This window comes from Pinus tabuliformis, chromosome 3_1 (genome assembly GCF_031772625.1).
Source record: "Pinus tabuliformis cultivar Carrire ecotype Pingquan chromosome 3_1, CPIR1, whole genome shotgun sequence".
Taxonomy (NCBI): domain Eukaryota; kingdom Viridiplantae; phylum Streptophyta; class Pinopsida; order Pinales; family Pinaceae; genus Pinus; species Pinus tabuliformis.
Window position 1 is genome coordinate 690,151,129 of NC_142301.1, and position 20,113 is coordinate 690,171,241.

General features: G+C 37.7%; 1 protein-coding gene across 2 annotated transcripts; it reads left to right on the forward strand.

Moving 5' to 3' along the window:
• The first annotated feature begins 17,722 nt into the window (after window positions 1-17,722).
• Window positions 17,723-19,679, forward strand: LOC149189006 (adenosine kinase 1-like). Of its 2 annotated transcripts, XM_089413140.1 has the most exons (4): window positions 17,753-17,906; window positions 17,992-18,114; window positions 19,263-19,323; window positions 19,424-19,679. In XM_089413140.1, the coding sequence occupies exons 1-4, from the start codon at window positions 17,808-17,810 to the stop codon at window positions 19,525-19,527; spliced, it is 387 nt and encodes a 128-aa protein (XP_089269266.1). In that variant the 5' UTR covers window positions 17,753-17,807; the 3' UTR covers window positions 19,528-19,679. The 2 variants fall into 2 exon arrangements, with proteins under 2 accessions (XP_089269265.1, XP_089269266.1); XM_089413139.1 differs by lacking the exons at window positions 19,263-19,323; window positions 19,424-19,679 and adding an exon at window positions 18,236-18,442 and having other exon boundaries at window positions 17,723-17,906.
• Window positions 19,680-20,113: the final 434 nt, after the last annotated feature.

A 20,113-nucleotide genomic window follows, 5' to 3' on the forward strand; every position in this document is an offset into this window, starting at 1 on the left:
GATCCAGGGTATTCAAATTGTTTTTTAATTATAAAAAATGTTCATAGTGAGCTGGTCTTATCAACTTCACTTAAATTGTTGAATACAATTTAAGTTTCTGTGAAGATTTTTCAGCTTCTGTGAAGATTCAGAAGCTTTTTCGGGGGTAAATCACATTCTAAGATTTGGAAGATTTTTCGAAAATTGTTAAATGTAATAAAATTATTATTTCGATTCTTTAAAACAGCTTCGAGTTAATAAAATTATTATTTCGATTCAAATTATTATTTTGATTCTTTAAAGCAGCTAAAGAAACTCGAGGTACATTCAATAAATTTTGTTACTAACGATTTATTTTATTTTGTGAAAGGTATTCCATTTAATTTTTTGAAATAACATCTTTTTTTTAACATAAAGTTATGATTGCTTAAATTTCTTTAAATTATCATCTAGAAACTGTTAATAACTTGATTATATTGAGGTTGGTAAAATTTGCAGTGCCATATTTTAGAATGGATACGGTCTGCTGTTTATTACCATAGACAAGGTTTTAATACAACGAATTTCACAGTAATACTTAATCAGCTCGAACATTTTGCTATGAGATCAGTGTCTGAACATACTTGATCTTTATGGCCTTCAAATGAGTAATCCATGACGTCTATCTATGGAAATATATCATAGTTTTTTTCATGGTTATTTGCTTCTTCGTAAACCTAAAGGGTAAATCGCATTAATGTTGATAAATTTGCAGATCATATTTGGAGTACATTCTTATCGGTTGTCTGTATTATTAATATTATTATTATTATTTTATTATGAGCAATAGATATTAAATTCAAAATCTGCGGTTGGGATGGCAGAACCGCATAGCAGCAATACATCAGTTTAACAAAAATTTCCTGATGCCCTACATCAGTTTTCTTCCATCTTCTGGGACCTCCATCTTCTTCCGTCCCAAGCTTGATGGCATTACATATTCAAACTACCTATGTCATTTCGTATTCAAACTGCATATTCTGTATGTGAAGATTTTCCAAAATACCCCAAAACACACCAGACTTTAACTCCTAACTTCCATTACCAGCCAGAGATAATTATGGGATTGCTCCTCCAGGGTTGCCCCTTCTGGTTCTCTTGAAGGAAGAATTTCATTCAAATCAGGAGTTATTCGGATGAACAGATTGCTGACTCTGAACAGGGACCTGGTGAAATTCTTCCAGTTGTCGCCTGCGAGCTGTTTTCTTCATTCGTCTGTTGCAATAGTGTCGGGTGTTCCACTGAGATCTCCATCGCCATGGACAGGCTGGCAGCAAGTCGGTTATGGTGCAGTTGCAGCTGCAGCTGCAGTATCTCTTCCTGAATTGAATTGTTTGCAGATGCTGATTCTCCATTGTTCGCTTCAATCATCAACCACAGAAATTACACTGCGTTTTGGCCATCAGAATGGGAGTTCCTCTCCCATCTCCCGCCTTTTCCTCTAGATGGATTCGAAGAGGAATGACATTCCCATTTACCATCACCTCTCCATGCCACTCCATCCGGAGATCGAAGGAATAAATTAGCTCGGAGAAATACTTGCATTGCCCACCAGATTCATCTCCATGTCCAAAATAATGCTATAGATGTCATTTCTCTACCCTTTATGTTCCGTGTTCTGCGGATTAACCTGATTCCAATAGGTGCAAGGCCTCCCAATTTGTCAAGTCCCCCGGATCCTCCGTTCCCAACGGTACGACAGAGCTATCAGTTGTCAGTATTATTATTGAGTTGTATAATGTGAATTATTACATATAAAAAGATATTTATACAGGGAATTTCACAATATTTATTTGTCATCTAAAGCATTTGTTTTTTGAAATGAGGGGGTGAGTCCCTCTTACAGAAGCTTTATTAACCCGATTGCTCAATTTTTACACATATTACATCTTACAGAAGCTTTATTAACCCGATTGCTCAATTTTTACCCGATTGCTCAATTTTTACACATATTACATATTTAAAAAAGCTTTTTGATGATACAACATGATTCATTTTTTGAAATGAGGGGTGAGTTCTTCTTATAGAAGCTTTATTAAAGTTTTATTAACCCGATTGCCCAATTTTTACACAGTTATTAACCCGATTGTAATTTTTACACATATTACAGAAGCTTTTTGATGATACAACATGCTGCGCTTCTTAACCCGATTGCGCAATTTTTACACATATTACAGAAGCTTTTTGATGAGACAACATGCTGCGCTTCTTAACCCGATTGCGCAATTTTTACACATATTACAGAAGCTTTTTGATGATACAACATGCTGCGCTTCTTAACCCGATTGCGCAATTTTTACACATATTACAGAAGCTTTTTGATGATACAACATGCTGCTTTTTTGATGATGATACAACATGCTGCTTTTTTGATACAACATGCTGCTAGCTTTTTGATGATACAACATGCTGCTTTTTTGATACAACATGCTGCTAGCTTTTTGATGATACAACATGCTGCTTTTTTGATGATGATACAACATGCTGCTTTTTTGATACAACATGCTGCGGAGCAGCGAAGCGGCATAGAATAACATATTTTGCTGCGGAGCAGCAATCATGCGACAGGACTCGAACTCGAACCACTCGAAATCATGCGACAGGACTCGAACTCGAACCACTCGAACCCGAACAATCATGCGACAGGACTCGGACTCGAACTCGAACCCGGGTGGGGAGGCTATAAACGGCCGTCCCTAACCACGCGGGATACACAACGCTGCGAAACAATGTTTGGATAAATATTTTTGATATTGGTTCATTGGGTTACATATTTCCTAAACTTTCCTTTTGATTTATTATTTCTACTGTCAACTGCACATTTTCACATCAGTTATTTAAATATGTTGGTGCGTTGTTGTCGACATGCAAGTTACAGTGTATATAATGTACATTGTATGGCTTTGTGTGTTTGGATTTAAACTGCTGCTTGTAATACTTAGTGAAATGGGCTGTGTCCTCTTTCTAGTCGATTCTCTGCTGGTTATTATTGAAATGGCATCATGGATTTCTGCAATAAGAGGAGGTTAAATTAAAAAGACAGCTGAGGGTATTCTTATTGGTAGTGGGTCTTTAGGAAGCTTCAGTTGTGGTACAGCAGCATTTCCGGAAGGTGTGGAGGTGAGTCAGAGTTCGAATTTCGAAACTTGGGCGGCATGTGGTTGCATAATTTTCAAATGTCAGATAATTGGTACAGGTTGGAGAGTCGGACAATTTGGAAAATTTTGAGGGATGAAAAAACAACTCAAAAGAGAGTTAAGGAGATGAAAACCCGTTTCGTCAATTTTGAGGGATGTAAAAACTATTCAGACAGAAAGTGAAAGGTCTAGAACATGGAGCCCCAAGGGTACTGGACTGTGGCTGAATTGTCCTTCTCTATCGTGATATTCCATAGAAGATGGAGCCCCAAGGATAGTGGACGGTGGCTGAATTGCCCTTCTCTATCCTGATATTCCATGAAAGAGGAGAGAGGAGAGGAGAGATTCCGTGAGACCCCATTCATTGTGGATCCTGATATTCCATGAAAGAGGAGAGAAAATTAAAAGCTCAGAATATATAAACTAGAGCAGATTTCCAGAGGGCAAAGCTCCCCTACGTAAACCGTCGAAATATTCCAGGATCCTGATATCCCACGAAAGAGGAGAGAAAAGTAAAAGCCCAGAATATATAAAACTAGAGCAGATTTCCCGAGGGCAAAGCTCCGCTTCGTACACCGTCGAAATCTTCCAGGAAGAGGGGAGATCCTACCAGGCCTTCAATATTCCGGGAAAGAGGGGAGATCCCACCAGGCATTCATTTGAAAAATGAAGAAAGGCCCAGAAGATGAAACAGAGCAGCAGATTTTGCACAGGGCAGAGCTCGTGTCCTCCATTGGGCACAGTTAAGATGTGACAAGGAAATAAAAGTATAGCTTGTTCTTTGTGTTTTTTAGGGAGAGAGTGACAAATTATGAAAATACCAAAATCCGTCTAATTTATGTACCGTTTGGACAGCTTTGAGGGAAGAATAAACAGCTTTTCAAAGGAAATTTAAAAAGAAATTGTAAGGCAGAGCATAATTTACAGAAGAGAAAGAGACGCTGATTGCCACTTGGTGCAGGAAGAGGAGGGTAGGAAGTAGAAAAAAACTGTTTGTATTTTATTTTGTAGGTAGGCACAGAGAATGGCACGCTGATTGCCACAATCTTGTGAAATAAGATTGTGATCCCCGTTTAGTGTTTTGGTTCTCTGATGTTAGTTAGATTATTGTCCGTGTTTTCGGCGTTTCCTTATTGCGGCCCACAGAGACGGTGGAAAAGCTGGTCCCAATAGCCTCTACCTGAGATGGTTTTCATTGACCTTGGCAGCTGTTTATAAAAAATTAGCAGTTACGCTGCATGCTTATCAAATAAGGCAGCTATCCTATGCTCACCAAATGAGTGATCAGATGTGCCTGAGGTTTATGATTCACAAGTTATTATCCCCGATTATATATCGTCAAGACTCGAGGTAATATCCAACACTTATTATGGTCGCTGGGTCTATTTTGTGGATGTTTTACTAATTTGTAAAGTTTGTTGTGTAACCTATACCTTACGTTTCCATGTACACAGGAAATTGATGCCCGTCGCTGTTTTTGGAAACCTCTGTCACCAATGTGACATCTGTTCAAGAAAATCATTGATTCGACTGCAATAGATGACCATTAAAGTTGGGTGCCAAGCGGTGTCTGACTGACCTTTCTGTCTTCAAGAAGTTGAGCCTTCCAATCCTTAGTCGATGGACCTCATAGGTTGATGATGACCATCCATGGTTTTAGGACCTCTGTCATCAACATGGCATCTGTTGGCAAAAAGAATTTAATCAGTCACTTGATTGGACTTTACAAATTGGATGCGTAAGTGAGTGAGTGATATGTATCATGTTTGCATATCGGTGTGTGAGTGGGAGAGATCTATCTTGTTTGCATATAGGTGGGTGTGTCAGTGTCACAAGGAAAATTCAGTTTGAGTTATATGTATGTGGTGGTCGCACCAGGAAAATTCAATGTCACTAAAATAATCATATTTCAAAAGCATAAACCCTCGTCTCATCTCTCTCTGTATTCATCCCAGCTTTTGAATTTTTAATGCTGTAATTATAATGACCCTCGTCCCATATCACTTTGTATTTTTAATGCTGTATTTATAATGAGCTCCTACTCATCCCAGTTTTATATTTTTAATCCCAGTTTTGTATTTTTAGTCCTGTATTTATAATGAGCTACTTATTTGTGATGTAGAGCTGGTCCATTTCACCAACACGGATTTCTGAGCGACAATGAATATTCTGGTTGTTTTTTAAATGCTTTCACGCATGAGAGAATACTGATATGATGGATTTGTCTGAGTTTATGACAGCTTGTGCAGTTTTGTCTACTTGGGTGGAGCTGTGAGTTGTGGTCCAAGTTGGTCAGCGTGGACCAGGGTCGATGCGATAGCTTGATCTTGAGCTGACACTTTGAGGAATTGCACACAGCTGACAATACTGGGTAGTAGCCACATTCATTTGACAAACAAATTAAATATGGAAGACACTCTTGTTTCAAATGGGTAGACATATGAAGTCCAACACTCGCAAGTTAACTTATGTGAAAGACTTTAAGAAATATTGGGGAGAAATAGGAAACACTAGGCAACAAATGCCAGAGGTAAGAAGTATGAAGTCAACCAACATGGAGAACGAAAAAGGACATCCGCAGTAAGAAATATCGACGTGGTGATGAAAAATCGACCAGGTAATGATATAGGTCGATTCAGGTAATGAAATCGACCAAATTAAAGGGAAATTGACCTAGAAAAGAGCTAAGTATAACCAGGCAACCAAATAAGTCGACCCAAGCAATATAATCGACCAGGTAATGAAAGGTGTTTGACCCAGGCAATAAAATAAGTTGCTTCAAGCCAGGTAATGAAAGGTGTTTGACCCAGGCAATAAAATAAGTTGCTTCAAGCCAGGTAATGAAAGGTGTTTGACCCAGGCAATAAAATAAGTTGCTTCAAGCAATAAAACGACTAGCTAAAGGGAAATCCACTAGTCAATATTATAGGTCAACCCTCCAATAAAATATGGAGGGTTCTACAACATGCAGGTAAAGGAAATCTTTCAGCCCAAAGATGAAAGTAGGTAAAGGAAATCTTTCAGCCCAAAGATGAAATTGAAATTAGAGTCCAGATATGGCAAATGATATGTGGGAGCTAGAACTTACTCAGCTAGCAATGAAATCAGAAAATTACGGCCTTGGTAAGAAATGGCTAACTTGTAAGAGAGAGAATCATCAACAACCATGAAGACACTGAATTAGCATCTTCGTATACATCTCCAACGCATGTGGAATGACGACCATTAATCTCTTATCTTTGAAATGGATGAACACTTGTGAATAAAGAGTTGTTGTGTTGGTTTACTTGTTCATAGGCATTAGGCATTGTATATATGGAAGAAATTTTTGAATCATGCAAAGTAACTTTATTTCAAACATATTTATATTTCAAACATATTTATAGAGGAATTTAAGATAGCAAACACAAAAAATCACATATATCATATATAACTAGCGGAGGTCTATCTTATCCCCAAATCTATCAAGCACTAAGAGGGTTTCTTTTGAGATCAAATCTCTTGAGATACAAATCTCTTTTAAAGTGAAAAGAGATTTGATCCCTTTTGGTGTTTGATAAATCCGAGGTTAAGATGGAACTAGGCTGGTTTTCATATACACACACCATATTTAGGCGGGGTCACCTCTATGTTTCCTTTTTTCTCTCCCCCTCCTCTATTTCTCTTTGTCTTCCCTCCTCTCCCCTCTCCCTCTACCTTGTCACTTCCTTTCTCTCTACCTCTATCTCTTTATGTGTTTTTTCTTCCTGACCTTTCTCTGCGCCTCCAACCCCCTCCCTCTCTCCTCTCCCTCCCTTATCTCTCTTTGTTTTATACTTTTCCCTCTCTCTCTCTTCGCCCTTAACTCTCTCACTATCTCCCTCCCTCTCCCATTCTCTCTCCCCCCATCTCCTTGCTCCATCTTTCTCTCTCTCTCTCTCACCCATCCATCTATATGATAGAGAATTTTTAGTCTTACATTTTAATTTTTTTAATTGTGAAATGAGTTATGTTTTTTTGACATGTAATATTGGTAAGTCATGGTATTGGGCCATGATATTGTAACAAAACATATCTACATGGTAATTACCTTTTTTTTTTTTTTTTTTTTTTTTTTTTTTTCTCGTGAAATGAGTTATGGTTTTTTTAACATGTAATACTGGTAAGCCATGGTATTAGCCCATGATAATGTAACAAAACATATTTACAAGTTAATAATGTAGGAATTTATAAGGTAAGTTCCTTAGATAGAATATTAAAGGACACCGCTCACAAACATATCACAAATCAGTACACTAATATTCTTGATGTGGTTAAAACCTTCAAAGAGGGAAACAGTTCATGGCCTGAGCCAACACGGCCACTTCAGGCAATTTATTAATGTAAAAGAAAGAAAATTTACATAAACTTCTCTCATGAACAGTCGCGTTGCTCAGGCCGTGGATTGTTTCTCTCTTTGAGGGTTTTAACCATGTCAAGAATACAGGTATACTGATCTGTGATCTGTTTGTGAGTGGTGTCCTTTGGTGTTCTATCTAAGGAACTTACCTTGTAAACAGTGACACATGAATCTCCGAGCATTCACGATTAATCACGAGTCAAACTCTGCTCTTCCCTAAAACGATTCGATTCAACTCTAGGTGAGTCAAACTTGCGTTGACCGAGTTTGACTCGCGACTCACCGATTAATTGTGATTTAGGCGACTGAGGTGATTTTCAGTCCTCAACTCAGTGAGAACGGGTTTTGACTTTGAGGGATCTTGCATTTTTCGCTGTGGTTTAGTTACGTTAAAAATTAAACATCGGTCTGTAACTTACTTCTCACTTCTCAGGCCCGCAACACATATATTAAGAAGGTAATAGAGTCATAGTGTAATAGAGGCATAGTGTGCAGTGTGCTCTAGTGTATAGCTTCAACATGTGCTCTATTGTATAGCTTCAACATGTTCTATGTCAGAGATTTTAGTAGCAAACCATTATCGTATCATTTCAGCAACAATCAAGAGATTTCAGTTAGTGCACTTTTACTGATTCGTATGCTGTATTTTATAAACTTTTAGAAACATATGCTTTTGGTTCTATGTAGTCACTGGTTAGGAATTAGGACTTAGTACTTTGAATAATGTTTGGACTCATAACATATATGAGATATTCATTCATGATATTTTGGACTTCTATTGATATTATGCATTATTCGGAGTCTGGACATGGCTTTGTTGAATATCAATGAACGATGGTTTTTTTTTTTTGGACATGTGTATATCTTTATTTATTGAATTCACCGATTTTTTCTCGATTTTTCCCCGATCCAATTAAAACTCTTCGCTCTTTTGCCTCGCCGATTTATTGTCGATTTCGAGTCTGGTAACATTGCTTGTAAATTCCTACATGGTATCAAAGGTGGGATTTGTAATCTTGTCCTTGGGAAATAAAGGCTTATCTAGTAGAATGGAAGGTGGAAACAAACACAGAGTAGGCTAGTCCTAACCTAATAAGAATGGAATAAATAAGTCTATCATCTTCTTTCTTAACCTTAACACCTTTCAAGAAAAGTCTATATCCTTTGACATCTTCAGAAGAGTTATCATGTTGTTTTATTTTTTAGTACATGATATGTTTTTTTAACAACAATATTCTTCTTTGACTTACATCTCATGTGTTTGCTTATGATTTAATTAAATGTAGGGTTGGACAACAATTATGATGTTATGGGGCTCTTCACGTCAACAACTCAATTTCCTTTCTTGTTTGTAAGCTCATGCTTTGTTGGTTATGATCATTGTGGAGTTTATGCTAATAGCTAATTGTTATGGTGTGAATTCAATTTAGATCATGCCTCCCCATTAAGAGGCTTTTGGTCCCCAAGAGCTATCAAGGATAGGCGAGGGAACTTGCTCACAATTTGGTTCCTTTCATACCATTTTTCCCTCCTTAGATTCTATAGTAAGACCAATATGCCATATCTCTTGTTGTTCTCTATGTGTTATTATGTTTTAGAATTGCCATTCTTCAACTTTTCCAGAGCATGTGGTGCAAAATCTTCAACAACATGGAGAACTTGATAGTTCTCTTCTTCATCCAACATGGAGGCTTCTAAGTAGTTGCAGGTACTCCACATTCACTACTGAATTGATATACATATAATGAGGAAGTTTTAACCTAATTGCATTCTCATTTACTTACTTGATGATGTCAAATGGTTTTTAATAAAGGGGCTTTAGTTTATTTATTTGCTCCTTGCAATCCTGTGTTACACATGTAAAACGACACCTTATCCCCAACATGGAATTTATGATTTTCCTTATGCTTGTCATGCCTAGCTTTATACTACTATTGGCTCCTTTTAAGCTACTCTTGAACCCTTACGTGTATATGTTTTTTCTTGTCCATAAATGTGCTTCCCTTTTTTATATTTCCTTGTAGCCTTGCTTGGCCATTTTGTTGTCCATATACGACATCAGACAATGAAGGAGGTAAGTAACCAAAATAGGTCTTGAAATGAGATTTCTTGGTAGAAGATTGGAGTGCTTTGATTGAGTGTTGAACGTAAACTAGTTGCTTGTTCCATATCTTTGGACGTTTGCTATTGTAAGCTATCAACAACTATATAAGATTTGATTAATAACATTGGTTTTTCCACCAATTCAGGGTGGGAATGTAGTGGAATATCTTAACTTGGCATCAATTTTACTCCCAAAATGTTGTCCAAAATATGCATAAGAACCTGCTATCTTATCTTTGATTAAATATGATGGAGTTTGGCATTCAAAAATGCACTCAAACATGGGTTAAGAATAGTTTTGTTGCCTCATGTTTAGAAATTGTTTTCTTACATGGGATGAGTGCACACACATCTTGTTGTAGTGGTTCACCACAACAAATATATAGTTATGGCCTTTTGCATGTCATAGCTAAACCTCCAATAAAGTTTTAGGAGATGTTTTCGCAAGGCTCATTTACCAAGGCCTACTTAACATTAACAATGGCATGTTTAGGCAACGTTTTTGGTTGTTTGGCTTGATAGTGTTGTAGAGAACACAAACTTTGACATTTTATCACCCTCATACATCTTTGGCCCATGCAATGTTGAAAAGTAGCAAGTGAAGGTCTTCTTTGGCTTGTGCCTTAGTTAAAGAGACCACAACAAGATCTTCTTTAACATGCTCGAGTTACCAAAAATTAGGATGAGTTATGAAGCACTTTGACTTATGCGTGGGAGTGGAAGGCTCAATTTGTTTTCTTCTAGTGTGAATTATCGTTGGAAAAGGACAAGCAAGTCTCAACTTCTAAATTGAGGCAGGACGAATTGCATGAGTCAAACTTAGCTAACTCATCAATCACTAGTCTGAATTCTAAAATAGAACTTGCTAGAATTAGCTAATTTGAATTGCTTATAAGGAGGACGAAGGTACAATTTGTATTATTATTATTGAGCACTGATTTGTGTGAAGAACTTGTGAGAGAAAGATGAGCTAAGGAGAAGCTTTTGAGAATTTGATAGAGGGTAATTTCCTTGAGGAACGTGCTAGGATTTATGATCTATTTCTAAATAATAGGAGCTCCTCACGTGCTAGAAAATAGGAGCTAATTCCACGATCAACGCAAGGATTTAGGAGCTCAGCGATGCAAGGAAATTGAGGAGCAAGATCAAAATTCTTGCAAGGGTTTCAAGCTTAGAGCAAGCAGGGAAGATAATAGTTTTATATTAAAACAAGACTGTATTGTAAGAGATCTATTGCGCAAATTTGTCCCTAGGCCAGCAGTCTTTCCCAGCGGGAATTGCGCATTGCACAATCCCAACAGCCAACTTCCCAATTGGATTGCACATTTTGCAATTCCAGTAGCCAGTCAGTCTCCCAGCAACCCGCACTGTGCCTTGTGCAGTCGGTCTCCCGACCTCCCGGCCGAAATTGCACAACCTTCATGATCATTCACCCAAGTATGTTGCAAGTCAGTTCTCATGTTCATTTTGGTTTTCGACTGACATATTGCTTGCTATGAGTGTTTCCATGTCTCCAGGTATCACAGGTGTTCATCTGCCTCTCAGTAGTACAGGTACAATGGTTTCCAAGAGAGCAGAGACGAAGACACTGTTCAGAGCACGCTTGGGGATGCAGTTGATCAAGTGTCCATGGGCTTACCTACTCACGAAGACATCAAGTTGTTCGTGGACAAGGACATCAAGCAACAACATCACAACAAGCAGCATCATGAACAGCAGCTGAAGGCAGCATACCGAATGCAGCAAACGCAGCAAATGAAGCAAACGCAACAAATGCAAGAGGAAGGTTGTTAACAACATAGAGGCAAAGCAAAGTTGCAAGATCAAGCAGATCCACTGATAATGAAAACAACTTTGGAGACTCAGGCTATGAAGTGACGGCGTGACATGAAGATCGCGTGAAGGCAGAAGATGGAACAAAGAAGGAGTTGCATGTGTTGAAGCAGCAACTCAGGAAGAACATGAAGCTGCACAGATAGTCCAATGAGTTGCAGCAGGAACAGGAACAATAGTGGGTGCAACATGCACTCACGGATGAAACTGCGCCAGTACAAGTTAAGGATCCATCCCAGTAGCTGACACAGAGCAAACATGGTGAGCAGTGTTGTTGATCACATGCAAAGGATCCAACAACATGCATGTTGTTGAGTGCATGCATGCAATCCAACCCATTCAACACACTCACCAAGGCAAAGACAAAAAGAAAGTCCAACTGGGGCTGAACATGCACTTCGGCAAGTTGATGTGCATGACCACCAACACACACTTGAAGATCAGCACGGACACTATGCATCAGTGTGTTGCCGGTTCAACCGTACCCAAGAAGACCATGCACATGTTAGCAAACGAGTTGGATGAAGGGGCCGAACCAATGCATCGGTTGCAACGGAGGCACAAGTTCACTTCAGCAAGATGTCACCATGAGGTGCATGAACACCATCACGGACGACCAAGCTTGGCATCAACTCACCAGCTTCACCATCACATGCATGTCAAATAGTTGGTCTCACCACAGCGGACCGAGTGTCAGTGATTTCTTGCAAGACTTGCTCAAGCCATGTTGTCTCACATGAGTACATGTGCATTGTAATATTGAGTCATGTCATGTGTAAGTTGAGTGTCAAGAGTTGGATGTAACAATCATAGAGTAGGTGAAGAGTCATGAGGGTAGTTGAACTGTCACAAACGGGAATGTCAAGGGTCACACCACCCTTCGCTATAATAGTCCCTCATAACTCATTGCATAGGCTTTTGGTCAGCCAAGCTTCTACTATGACTATCTTGAAGAAGGCTTGGACAATATTGTAACACACCTTGGCTTCTCCACTGCACGGAGCTAGTACATCTCTTTGGAGGAACAGGCAAATGTGGCTGTAACGTTCCACTGATGGGGTTAGCAGGTTTACATGGTGTATTGTATGATTTTGACTTACATTTCTTTAATAATTAGAGTCAACACATTTTCATGCATATGTTGTTATTGTAGTTGGACTGTTCCGGTTGCTGTAATGATATATGTTGTTTAACTTACGTACTTGTATATGAACTGTTTGTATGCAATTATATGAATCTTGTTGTTAATGTGTTGCATATGTTGTTAATGTTGTCACCGTCCATGTCAACTGCTTTGCCGGACATCAGACAAACCTTTCTTTGAACCTTGTTATATAAACTATCACACTCGTCTCGGACTGATCTGTGAGTGTTGTTCATGTTATCTTACCTTGTATGTTGTGACTGTCGCATCCGTGTCGACTGCTTTGCTAGAAGTTGTGCATGTCCTTTACGTTGTGTGTTCCTAGCCGAGTTGGCATTGATCTCTTTCTACCTGGAACTCACCTTCACCTTCCTCTCCCTTTGAAGTGTTGGAACCTCTCATACTCATTCCTTAACTCACTGCATTAGTCACATCCTTGCTACTGACAGAGTTATCTTACTTGCCTCTGTGCGACGTTGTGGTCAAGGCATTACCTTACGACCCACTATTGGGACTTCTTACCGGGGAGATCCCCTTGACATGTTGGCGGGTCCAACACCATCAACACTATCATAATATTCTTAGCCATGCAAAGATCAAGTTGCACTCTAAATCGAGATCAAACAAATGGTCAACTTTCTGCTGTTTCATGTGGATTTTGATAAAAACATATTGATCATTTCTTTCTCCCCTTGTGACTACAAATAGCTAATGTGTAATGCCCCATATTATTAAATCAATAAATAATAATGATAATAATAATAATAATAATAAATAAAATAAAATAATAAACAATAGAAGTGAGAGTATTAATAAATAATAAAGAGAGGATAATATAAATAAATAAATAATGAAAATGGTAATAAAATGAATAAATAATTAACATTGAAAGTGAGAATATTAATAAATATATAAATAAAATAATAAATAATAAAGAGAAGATCATAATAGTAAATAAATAAAATAATAAAGTGAAGCTTTGAACAAATAAATAAAGAAAACTATAAAAATAGTAAGAAGAAAGTCAAGTTAATAAAAAGTAAAAGAATAAAATAAACAAGAGCTAATTCTAGCCCCTATGGTTAGCTCAATTGGTCAAGTTACTGTCGTTAAGGCACCTTGCTAATGGGAGGTCATGGGGTCAATTATCCTCGACGCTTTTGGGGTTAGGCTTTGATAATGAGTCGTCGGGATTGTGATCTCTTTGGGTGGATATGCCCATATAGTTTCCGTGGACATAGCAGACATCAATCTAAAATGTTTGTGAACCATGCATTAAAAAAAACAAGAGCCAATTATGAAGAAAAGGGGTTGAGTTAAGAAAAAATTAAATAAAAAAATATAAATTCACATGATGACACATGGATTATGTGCATGAAAATAATATTTCCATTTTGGAACAAATTGTTCTATTTAATAGATGAGAAGGGGGATGTGAGGCATTATTATCTTCCTAGGAGAATTATCAGATAAAAGGATTCACTATAATTAGGCCGATAGGCCTTCCCTATGAAAGAGACTTTCGTCGTCCCTTTCATCCTGAGGATGACACTTGGCATCGACATCTGGCGGGCATACAGAAGGCAAATTGTGAATGTTTTATGCCAACTGGTCAGGTTCTGGCGGGCATACAGAAGGCAAATTGTTAATGTTTTATGCCAACTACTCAGGTTCTTCCGTCACCTGCACGTCATCTGTTGCCTCGGCCACCATTGATCTAGCTCCCTCATCCAACGGTTTTCATGGATTGATACGGTTATGGGTAACCACCCCGTGGTGTCCTGCCTCCATCGCTCATTTGCATGGTGTGTCTCTGAGAGGTTTTCGCTCTGCAAAACCTTAGGGTTACTACCGTGGAAATTGTTTGGCTGTGAGCTGTATGATTATCGAGGTGTTACCACCTGCATTTTGCTACTGTTGGTGACCCGCATTCTGCTGCCGTTGGTGACTGCAGTAGGAATATTGCTTGTGTTTTCAGGGTTCATTTGTGCACAGAGCAGATAACTCTACTTCACCGTAGTTATCGGTCTTTCTTTGTTTATTTTGAAAACACAAGGTTGCAGGTGATTTACCCTTATGCTTTTGCTCTTGTCTGCAGGTTACTGGAATCAAAAATCGTCTGGGTTTTCTACAAAAACGCTCACCTGCTGGTCTTTCTTTGTTTATTTTGAAAACACAAGGTTGCAGGGGATTTACCCTTATGTTTTTGTTCTTTTATGCAGATTTTTGGACTCAACAATTGTCTGGGTTTTCTAAAAAACGCTCACCTGCCAGTTTTTCTTTGTTTATTTTCAAACCCTTATGCTTTCATTATTGTCTACAGGTTTCTGGAATCAACAATCGTCTGAGTTTTTTCTTCCGAAACGCTCACTTTGGTTTCCACATGTAACACCTTCCTCTGTTCTTAAGGAATTTTAGAATGAGTTTTCTTCTAAAGCACTGGCCATCCTGAGGTTTCTGCTAAACCCTTTTCGTTTTAGGCCAGCTGCATGTGTTTCCGTGGCCATCTGGCATCAACAAATGCACCCGCTTCGGGAATGCTCCGCACCATTTGCACTTGGTGTTAGTTCATGCAACCCAGAAAATTATTTTGCTTCAGCGTTAAGTAGGTTCTTGGATTAAACTAAACTATTAAGGGTTAGTCTTTTAGCTACCCGAAAGATTGTTTTTTCTGAGAAAGGTTTTGTATTTGCAATGTCTCGCCGGGCTTTTCTGTTTAGCAACAATGGGATTATTATTTTTGAATAACCCTAACTGTTAACTGAGCATTGCAACTCGAGAAATTATCAGTTAAGAGTTAGGGTTATTCAAAAATAATAAACCCATTACTCCTAAGAAATTATCAGAATGGACAGTGATAAGGACGATGTATTGGATTATCAGAATACTGTAGCTATTACTTCTAAGAAATTATCAGAATGGGCGGTGTATTGTATGGAGAAATACTGAGGTGATTTGATGTTGCTACAGGAGGAGAGATTAATCAAAATTTGCAGAAAGATTTCTATAATTTGCAAGAAGATTGCGCAAAATTTGCAGGAATATTGCCCATAATTTGTAGGAAGATTGCCCATAATTTGCAGGGTTCTTCAATACTGAGCCTAAGCACGAGTTTATCCAGTACAAAAACCAGAAGCAAAAGCGTCAGTGTCAAAAAAGCTATCTGTACCCATGTAAGCATATTAGTTAGCAACATCTAAGAGAGTTCAAATACCAGTCGAATTTCCCTATCGTCTTATGAAAACTATGCAAATAGGCGAACCTCTCTCCTCCTCCTCTGTAGCACAAAGACAGTGAAGAGCGAGAGAAAAGGAGCTCTATCAAATTGGTTCCTATAGCAGTTGGGATTGCTTGTAGAGAGCCCATGGCAGAGGAATGTTGCGTCTACTATCCTTGAAATTGTGACTGGTGTTATGATCCCTTTCCCAACATGATGGGAAAACAAAGACAATGGATAGACGAAGAGATGAAATAAATCAATTGAATGGAAATGCATAAATTGATATGAAACACAAATATATCCGTATAGATACACACAGAGATAGATGCAAAGGTTGAACCTATAGATTCACCAACATCACTTATTAAAATAGATAGCAAGGGACACGAGGACCAATTCATTCCTTCATCACTGGTAGGTACTTCTTGGTATTTATATCACTGGTCATTCATATTTGGTATTATTAGCTTTCCTGGTTCCTGTTTCTATCTCTAGAGATTATGAATAGTATGTATCTCAAACCATAATCCATTAACTACGAACCATCACTCGCTAATAGTCATCACTGGAAGAAAAACCTTAACTCTTACCAAACCTACAAATATTCTGGTAGAAGTTGTCATGCCAATAGGCGCTCCCTTTCATTAGCTCTTAAGAGTCCTTGCTTCCTGGTTGTCTGGGATAGGTAGGTCTACCTTGCATGCTTCTCGATATTGTATTCCCCTTTCTTGCGTGGCGTGAATGAAGAAGATTGCATGAAAGAGCAGACAATCTTCTTTCTGTGATTAGCTTCTTTTTCGTTTCTAGTATGATAGTGTGCTTTTCCAGTGAGAGGTTAGAGCGTGCCTTTTCCTTTACCTGTGCAAAAAGAGAATAGTTAACTTCAATATTGCAAGGAAAAATAAAGGCAGCAAAAGAAAAATAGACAGTGCAGGTGTGGTTGCAACTTTGTTTAGAGTTGCTATGCGAAGAAGCCAAGCTAATGCCTCCTACAACAAAAGGAAAATAAATAGAAGGTTGTCATTGTTGTTCCAGTGGGCCATAGAGTCGATATGGTTGCCTCCTCACCAAGAAGCCAAGACAATGCCTCCTGCAACAAAAAGCGCCCTTTTTGTGCCGAACAAAGATAGGGGACCAAAACACACAATACCCACAACCTTGTCCTCACTGTCGTGTTGTGCGGCAAATTTATTGTATTTCCAAAAACTTTTAGTTTTCCACTCTAACCAACTGTAACTGTCGTCAGATCCAATGGCTCAATGCCTTTTTTCTACACTCAATTACAAATCTTTTACATTTGGAAATAGATTTTTAACTAAAACACTGAGCAATGCCTTCTGCATAAAGAAGGGTTAGTTTTGCACAGCTCCACAATACATTAGAAAGTAAATAAACTACCTGAAATCACCCGAAAACTGGGCTTTAGGTAATGTACTGAAGTTTTTGCTCTCTTTTAAGTTATTTTCTCGATGCTTAGGCTTTACTTAGCTCTAAGTTTAAAAGGAAATTATTGTTTGTTATACAGTTGAGAAGGCCAAGTTCTTTTATATTGCTGGCTTTTTCCTTGCAGTCTCGCCTGAGTCGATTCAACTTGTGGCTGAACATGCAGCTCAGAAAGGGAAGGTAAAGTGTATTGTAATCACTTTAGTATCTGGAAGCAGAGGGGTTATTGTGTTATTGGTTATTTGGAAAACTAACAATGTCCATGCCAAATGGTCTTGTATTTCATGTCGTGCAGATATTTATGATGAATCTTGCATCTCCTTATATCTGTGAATGTTTTACTGAGGCATGGAAGAAAGTTTTTCGTAAGACCTACTTCTTTGCATTGTTTTAGTCTGATATCTAGATAGCAGATGATTACGTAGATAGAACTTAAAACATTTCTATTTTCATACCAAGTTGATTTGGCTTCTTTCTTCTATGATATCCGAATTCCCTCTGTTATAACTTATATTTATTATACTGTTTGAAATGTTTCATGATATCTGGCAATTTTACCTCAGGTATATGGATTATGTTTTTGGAGATGAGACTGAAGCAAGGACTTTTGCAAAGGCACAAGGGTGGGAGGTAAATTATGTGATCTTAATTTCTGACCAATATACTTCTGAACTTGAATGGAGTAGATGTTTACTAAATCTTTTGCATTTTCTAGACTGACAATGTTGAAGAAATAGCCCTAAAGATGTCAGCACTGCCAAAGGCAACTGGAACTCACAAGAGGATAGCTGTTATTACACAAGGTGCAGATCAAGTAGTCGTTGCAAAAGCTGGAAAGGTAATTATTTTTGATCTTTTGTCTTTTGTTTATAGCTGACATTGAGATTAAGAGAAGATTTTTCTTGAATATTGTACTGGAAGAGGCTAAAAGTTTCAGTGGTCTATGGTACTGGTCTCAGGAATATAAACAAAAGACAAAAGATCGAAAATATATAACTTTCCAGCTTTTGCAACCACTACTGGATCTGCACCTGGTAATTATTTCTCAATTTCTCATTATTGTACTGGAGGAGGCTAAAAGTTTCAGTGGTCTTGGACTCTTGGACATTCCTTCTATATTCAACCAAATACATTCTGGTCTATGGTTCTAGATTTCCTTCCCTTAAGATTAAGGATAATATGAGTTCAATCTACAAATCAGAACACTTGAAATCACCCGAAAACTGGGCTTTAGGTAATGTACTGAAGTTTTTGCTCTCTTTTAAGTTATTTTCTCAATGCTTAGGCTTTACTTAGCTCTAAGTTTAAAAGGAAATTTTAAGTTATTTTCTCAATGCTTAGGCTTTACTTAGCTCTAAGTTTAAAAGGAAATTATTTTTTGTTTCATGCATGTAATTTTGGTTGTATTTTTTTTCAGTAGGAGAGATACAAGTTTTGATACAGAGGAAGTTATTCACATTACATAATGTACTTTTTCTTCTCCTTGTGAGGGATTTTTGTCTTGTTATCAATGTACCATTCTTCGTCTGTTTTTTCTTTGCTATTCTATCATATCCAAGAATGTACTCTTTCTTATAATTGGAAATAATTTATATCTTACCAAGATTAAAATTGTACTCTATTATTCTCATGTACCAGTCGCGTCTGTTTATTGTTTTTTTTATTAGGAGTGATAAAAATTGTCATTGCCCATTGGTAAATCATAGAACAGAGGAAACTATGCACATGTAATTTGCCAAGGGACTTTCTGGTATTTAAAAATTAAATTGCCACATATCTCTGCTGATCTGTAATGAGCGTATTAGCTGTTAATTTGTTAATGTTTGGTTTCATGGCACTTTTAATAAGAATTATCGAGTAGACAAATTTTGCATCAAGTGCTTTTCTCTTCTTTCAAGAAACAAATGGTTCACGTTATCTTAGTGTCCTCTTTTTTTTGTTCTTATTTTTAAAATGCTGAGATCATCATATTTGTTATCATTTCAGGTTACGTTGTTTCCAGTGATTTTGATTCCGAAGGAAAATATTGTTCATCCAAATGGAGCAGGTTTGGATATATTCTTTTGTCTAATGCTTAAATGTTTACAAAACATAGGTGTAGACAAGAAAATACTGAATTCTCTTCCCTTTCATTGTTGTTTTGGCAGGGGATGCATTTGTAGGAGGCTTTTTAGCTCAATTGGTGCTAGGTAAATCTGTTAAGGAATGTGTCGAATGTGGAAATTGTGCGGCAAATGTTATCATACAATGATCGTCCAACGATCTGGTTCCAGATTTCCTGAGAAGCGAAGCCTTTCTGTAGGCTTATGTTTTTTTTTGTTATGTTCAAAAAAACAGTTTTGAATATTACAACAAGTGCGGGTAATGAATCCCGGAATTGGCCTCTTTTCCAGCGCATTTCAGCAGACATCTTTCATTTATACATATCTTGAATTCAGTTAATATGGAAATATTTAAATCAATTGGGGATTGTTAAAATTTATTAGGTCCCGTTGACAGTTACTTGTGAGACTTATTTCTTGATGTTGAGTTTAATAACTTTAATTTTCTAATGGAAAAAGGGAAATCATATTTTTTCACACCAGGGTAGTGGGAGAAGATGATGATTGCACTGGATGTACAAATTATCAATCCATTTAATAGTTATAATCGTACTGACAGCCTCAACGAGGCAGAGGATTAGAAATTGGTAAATGAGGGGATTGGCCTATGATCGAAGAAATTTAAATTGTTACAAGGATGAAGGATTAGAAATTGGTAAATGAGGGGATTGGCCTGTGATCGAAGAATATTAAATTGTTATAAGGATGAAGATTTTATTTGAACATTAGGATCAA

What these genes read in the sequence shown, in the direction of transcription:
- LOC149189006 (XM_089413139.1), top strand. Translation starts at nt 17,808, where the DNA reads ATGTTTCATGATATCTGGCAATTTTACCTCAGGTATATGGATTATGTT. An exon ending in CAAAGGCACAAGGGTGGGAG is followed by an intron (nt 17,907 to 17,991) that starts GTAAATTATGTG and finishes TGCATTTTCTAG; the next exon opens with ACTGACAATGTTGAAGAAAT. An exon ending in TCGTTGCAAAAGCTGGAAAG is followed by an intron (nt 18,115 to 18,235) that starts GTAATTATTTTT and finishes TACTGGTCTCAG; the next exon opens with GAATATAAACAAAAGACAAA.